Raw genomic sequence first — 6308 nt, 5'->3', positions numbered from 1 at the left:
GCCCCCCCCCCCCCGAAACAAAAATATCCCTCTATATACTAAAATCTAACTCCTTTTTTGGATGATTTTGAATATGATTATTATTTGGAAAAATGGATGATTTTCAAAGTATTGCAATGATTTTTTTTCTTCTTGAGAGATTTTTAAAAAAACATTCTTTTCTGAAATTAAAATTAGTATGTTGTTTGCAGGCACCTGGATGAAGCTGGAGAATATCATGCTAAGCAAAATAAGCCAATCTCCCAAATCCAAAGGCCAAATGTTTTCTCTGATATGTGGATGCTAATTCACAATAAGGGGAGGGTAGAGGAAAACAGAGGTACTTTGTATTGGGCAGAGGGGAGTGAAGGGAGGGGAGTGACGGGAGGGGAGGAAGTGTGGGGTAATAAAGGATAGTAGAATGAATCAGACATTACTACCTTATTTACATAAATGATGGCACAACTGATGTGATTCTACATCATGTACAATCAGAAAAATGAAAAATTATACTCCATGTTAGAACAACAACAAAAAATTTAGCATAGTGACTTCCCAAGAGGAGAGATATGAACTAGGAAAGACTTCCCCAAACTGAGAAATGTGGAAACCTTACACATTAAATCAACCAGACTAGTAGACACTCAAAATATTGAATGGAGTTTAAATGAAACAGGGTTCAAATTTAAAATATATCAAAACAAAACAGATTTCCCCTTTGGTATCAGGGATTGAACCCAGGGTGCTTACTCACTGAGCCACATCCCCAGCCCTTTTTATTTTGAGATAGGATTTTACTAAGTTGCTGAGGCTGGCTTTGAATTCTCAATCCTCCTGCCTCATTTCAAGTCACTGGGATTATAGGCATGAACCACCACGCCCAGTATCAAAATAGAATTTTGACCCAAACAAAATTCTCACCACAGAAGACTAAGTTCAACTTTCTCTGAAAGAGCCAGTGAACAACATCCCTTTGGCAACATCACTGAGGCTTTTGCTTAAACACCACCTCTAGTACTTCAACAAAAAGGGCTACTCCCTAGGAATCACAAATTATTCAATGACATCCTGTCTCTTCTAAAGAACTCATTTTAGTTCTTTCTTATTCACTATATAGAATAAGTCAACAAATCTACTTTTGCTTTTTTAACATAATGGCCCTTTAAACATGACACAAGTCCATTATCAACTCTTCATCTCCAAACTTTAAAATCAGATTCACTCAACATTGATTTGGTATTCTCATTCTGGTACATATGCTGGTGGGAAAAGTATACAAACTATGCCTTTAAGCTTTCCAAAGTGGAATTTGAAAAAATTTTTAAATGTTTAAATTTTAATGAGTTCATTCATAGAAAGACGAAGGCAGTGCTTCTAGGCACCAGAGTAAACACATTGTCAATCTGTCATTCTGAAAAAGAAATATGCCTAACATTGTTGAAAACTATTTCCAAGGATGTGACTTTCTGTAGCAGATGGCATCAGTGCCCCACTCTACCTTCAGATTTCCAGTGTGCTCTAGCCAATTTCCAACTGCAGGTTTCTGAATTTCTATGCTTGAGAACTTCCATGCTATGCCTGTAGTGCCAGGAAACTGGCATCAGCTGACATGGGTAACTAATGAGAACTACTTATTCAAATGGTCTCAACTAATTTGTCCAGTTTTATTTTTCTCTATTCTCTAAACTCCACACCAAACTGCTACTGCTACTCTGTTGTCAGGATTACAGTTTTCCACACCACCCATCCCCATCTACTGAAATCTTATGCACCTTTATCTCTACCAGAAAGCCTTCTATGAGCCCCACAATTCTCCTTTTATGAACTGAAACAATCCTTCAGGTATACCCCTTTTATAATATTTAACTTTCTGCATTATGTTAAAATGCATGTCTGCATATTTTAATCATATCTTCTCTATAATGCCAGCATACCAATTTACAACAGTTTTGATCTAGAAGCCCTCAACTTTCACTGTTTTACAAAAAGATCTGATGACTGCACACCTCAATGAAAATAGATATAATGAAGATCCAAAATAATGGAATAAAAAATAATTACATTATAGAAATGTAGGAAACAAATATGCATTTCTTACCGATATTCTGCTCCCCATCCTTTCACAAAACTCATTCTTATGGTGCACATTCTAGTTAATTGGTACACGGCTTCAAAACCCTGATTAACAGACTGAGCCAGAAGAGCAGCAAATTCCTGGTTGTTGAAGATCTTCAGGTTACAGCCTAGGATTGAGAAAAAGTATGACTGTAAAAGCTGTATTGTTCTTAGAAAACAATTTTAAAAGGACAATAAGGTTTTATTTAGAACATGAGCATGCAAAGCATCACCTGAGCCCTAAAATTATTAGCAACTACAAAAACTAAGCAAGTTGATGTGACAGGTTTATTTACATTGTTGAGTCCATACCTGGTGGAATTTTACACACTGTTGCAGGGTGCCAGCCGTATCTCTGATTACAATTGGGGCTCTGCACAAAGATTGCACTATCACTTAGGCACTCAGCAAAAACTTCCCCACCTATGTAATATAAGCGCACTCCTCTTCCTAAAACAAAATACATATGGGGTTAGTCTTATAACACTTAACTATTTCAGTGTGACTTTGGGAGAGTCTTCTTGGAAAAATTCTGAAATGATATAAGGTATTGCATGACTTTTTTTTCACAGCCATGTTTTTCTGAATTCTAACTTTGAAATATACCACTGTATATTTTTTAAGTATTTTTTAACAATGTTTTTAAAATATGTATTTATAAAAAATACATAAACTATGTAAAAAAGGTACAAGGATAATTCAATAGTTTCATACAAATTATGCATTATTTTGAAATCAGTAAAAGTAACTGAGTTAACTTCAAAGGAATTAACATACTTGGACAAATATTTCTTTATTATTAGTAGTATTTCCTTATAGATCCCACTAAGGTTTAAAAAAAAGATTTTTTAAAAAAATCAAAGTTAAAAATATATGTATTTATGGTGGCAACCAAATCTCTAAATATATAAGCAGAATTAGGTAAGAAAAATTATATTGGCTATTTTAATAATTCATTCTGAATTTGACCAAAGTCACGGCTGCTACTGAGAGATTTTGTCAGATATAATTAAGGCAGAAATCAACTGACTTTAAGAAATGGAGATTATCTTTGTTATACAGCAAGAAAACTAATAAGATAACCAACAAACCAGATTTAACAGACAAATGCAAAAATTAGTATTTATTCCATTAAGAGACTATTCTATTATTAATAAGACTATGGAATATTTGTGAAGCAGTCAATCATGTTTTCAGGAAACATTAAATCTCCAAAGTGGATTTTTCAGGCTATATTCTCCGATATATATGCATTCTCTGGTCATATGATAAGTTAGAAATCAAAAGTAAAAAGATGATCTGAAATTGAAGCAAAAATTTTATTTGGAGAAAAGAGTAGATGCAAATAAAAGTATAGGTGGGAACTAAGGGTTCCTCACTTGCAACGACACCTGGATACTTTAACAAGAATATCCAAATTTATATGTCAAGCAAGACTTGCCACGTTAAGTCAAGTAACAGAACCCCTAGGCACTACCATTTTACAGTTATCAATCACTATGGTAAATCAGCATTATTTCTTTAAGGATGTGATTTAATTCAAACAAAACAAAAATAAACTGCCTTTTGTCAAAAGAAGCTACCTTAAGGTAATAAGAATACTTCTCAATTATTAGTGGCTTTCAATTTTTTTGACCTTACTATTAAAAAAAAAAATACTGAGGACCCCAAAGGGTTTTTGTACGTGTGGATTATATTTGTAGAAACTTATCACATTATATGTTAAAATAAGATTTTTTTAAGTACTCATTTAAAAATCAATCTTATAACTTATTAATGTAAATAATAAGTATATAAAAAAGAACTATATTTCCAAAACCGCAAAACAAATATGAAGAGCAGCAATGTTTCACAGTTTTGCAAATTTCTTTAATGTTTGACTTAACAGAAGAGATGAATTCTCATAACATATCTCATATCTTGCAAAACTGTATACCTTGAAGCCTCTGGGATAATTCAGTGTACATTTCTGAGAGGATGAGAGTGAAAAATGGCAAGTAACATCTCAGCACCATTATGAAACACTTGTTACCTCACAAACTTACTAAAAGAGTGTCTGGTACTGCTAGACCCCCAGACCACATTTTAAGACACTCTGAATAATATTTTGAACCATATTAAATGTCAGTTCTTGTCTTAGAGATCTAGCCTCAGATTAATAGTGAGAAAGATCTGGTTTGATATATGAAGTCATAGAAGGAGCAAAACCAAAACAAGATATCAACAATGAAAACCCAGGAGATATAAATTGGAGGGAAAAAATCATGATTTATAAAAATCAGAACCCAAAAATCTAAACATAACAATTTCATGACTGGCGAAGATTCAGAAAGTTACAATTATTTTAACACATGTTTAATGAAGGACTTCCTCGTATCAAGGTTGCCAAATAAAGAGAAAGTCAAAGCAGAGTTTGTAGAATGAAGTCTCAACCAAGACTAATAGAAGTGAGGCATATGAACTTAAAGAGTGGAGAGAAGGATGGCATTTTCACACTCAGGTTCTTGATGTTGTAACCACATAAGGTCCATATGAACATACAGCACTGTTTTTTCACATAAGGAAAATAAAACATACCTATATGCCTTCTTGTCATTTCTACTGTAGCATTTCGGTTAACATTAGAGAGCAAACCTAAGCAGAACCTCTCTGAATTTGATGGGTCTGTAAAGCCATCTACAGTGAGCGAGGGCTGTGATGCATGGAAAGTCTCTCCAACCCTCTGGTTTAATTCATAATATGCTATTGAACACCAAAACGCAGGTTCTGAGTAAGTAACTGGCTGCAAATCTGGGGAAAAAAAGAAATAAGCAAAAGGAAGAAATGTTGTACCAACAATTCAAACACAAACTTCATCATCATCTTCATATGCTCTATGACAACATCAACTCTATGCCAGTTCAAGAGGTAGAAGTGCTATCTCTATTGGTTTCCATACCAGATTTTCCATTTTTCAAATTTCCCCATCTCATGAGGTCACTTATGTTAGATTATTTATTAGTAGTTTTAGCCTATTTCCTATTCAAACATAAAACAGCCACAGTCAAAAGTAAGTCAACTCACCATACTTGGTGCATTTCTGATAATGCACAATGAAGGTAATTTTTGGTAGACTAAGTAGAATAAAGCTGGTGCAACATTAATGAATCAAGAGCCACAAGAAAATGTGTCATAACAAAAGGATACAAAGTATGACATTTTTAGACATTTGTCTATTTTCACACAAGGTTCTTGACAAGTTATCTTTGTAGATAGAAAACTACAATAGAAAACTCATGCAGCACATATAAGAATAAGAAAGTAATAAAACAGTATTCAAGTGGAAACAGAATATGCCTGCAAGAGACCACTTTTCACAAGAAAATAAGGATCACATGTACTTCTGTAATTTTGACTAAAACATATCACAAGAAATACTATGAAAAAAAATGACAATTTTGTAGAATAAATTCCAAACATGTAGCAGCTGAAGAGGAACTGTCAAGTGGCAAGGCAAAGTGGAGGCAAAAAAATAAAGACATGTATACACTCTCTCACTCATATATACCCTTCCATATGTTTTATGTACTCATCACACACACTCTTATATTAGTTGCTGCTACAAGATATATCATAAACATATCCATAGAAATATATCCATAACAGGCTAAAAATTTTTCCATAAAGAACATTTCCGTGAATAAAAGAATATTTGATATATTCTTATACATTTTCAGTAATATTGAGACCCATTATCAATTTTTTAAAGCAGTCTTTAAAACCATTTGCCTAATTATTTTATTCATTGGTATTCTTATACATGAAAAATAATTTTCAGAGTGAACTTTTCTTAAGTGATAAAACAGAGGGGGAAAGAACTGGTAACTTACCCAGGCTATGATTGACAGGGGAGAGAGTAGTAGGAGACAGTTCTGCTGGAGAGCCTAAAACAAAAGGAGTCAATTTAAAAATAGATATTTAAGTGTTCCTAGAACTGTTGATTCTGATCAAGTACAAAAACCCCAGTTGTATCTGGCTGTAATTATCACCAATAATACACAGATAATTAAATCCCCAGAATTCAAAATAATATATTAACGATTTTATTTTAGTTTAATTTGGGAGCTTCAATATATAAAAGACACAAAATCATATAAACACTATTGGCTTATTATCTGGTTTCCCCTTCCAGAAGAATCCACTATTAACGATTTGTGTACTTTGCAAAAATAGTC

At 33.3% G+C, this 6308-nt stretch overlaps 1 protein-coding gene across 5 annotated transcripts in view; it reads right to left on the bottom strand.

Moving 5' to 3' along the window:
* Smad2 (SMAD family member 2) overlaps positions 1 to 6308 on the bottom strand; it is a 92649-nt gene that overhangs the window by 8907 nt on the left and 77434 nt on the right. For 3 of the 5 annotated variants that reach the window (XM_015482397.2, XM_048806261.1, XM_048806260.1), the window contains 4 exons: positions 5964 to 6017; positions 4672 to 4884; positions 2407 to 2544; positions 2078 to 2222 (listed from right to left, as the gene is read on the bottom strand). In XM_015482397.2, coding sequence (XP_015337883.1) covers positions 2078 to 2222; positions 2407 to 2544; positions 4672 to 4884; positions 5964 to 6017 — 550 coding nt within the window. The remainder of the gene's footprint in view (positions 1 to 2077; positions 2223 to 2406; positions 2545 to 4671; positions 4885 to 5963; positions 6018 to 6308) is intronic. The other 2 variants (XM_048806264.1, XM_048806262.1) reach the window with 1 other exon arrangement.

The sequence above is a fragment of the Marmota marmota genome, unplaced genomic scaffold (assembly GCF_001458135.2).
Source record: "Marmota marmota marmota unplaced genomic scaffold, marMar, whole genome shotgun sequence".
In the NCBI taxonomy this organism is placed as follows: domain Eukaryota; kingdom Metazoa; phylum Chordata; class Mammalia; order Rodentia; family Sciuridae; genus Marmota; species Marmota marmota.
This window is presented reverse-complemented; position numbering and strand designations above follow the sequence as displayed.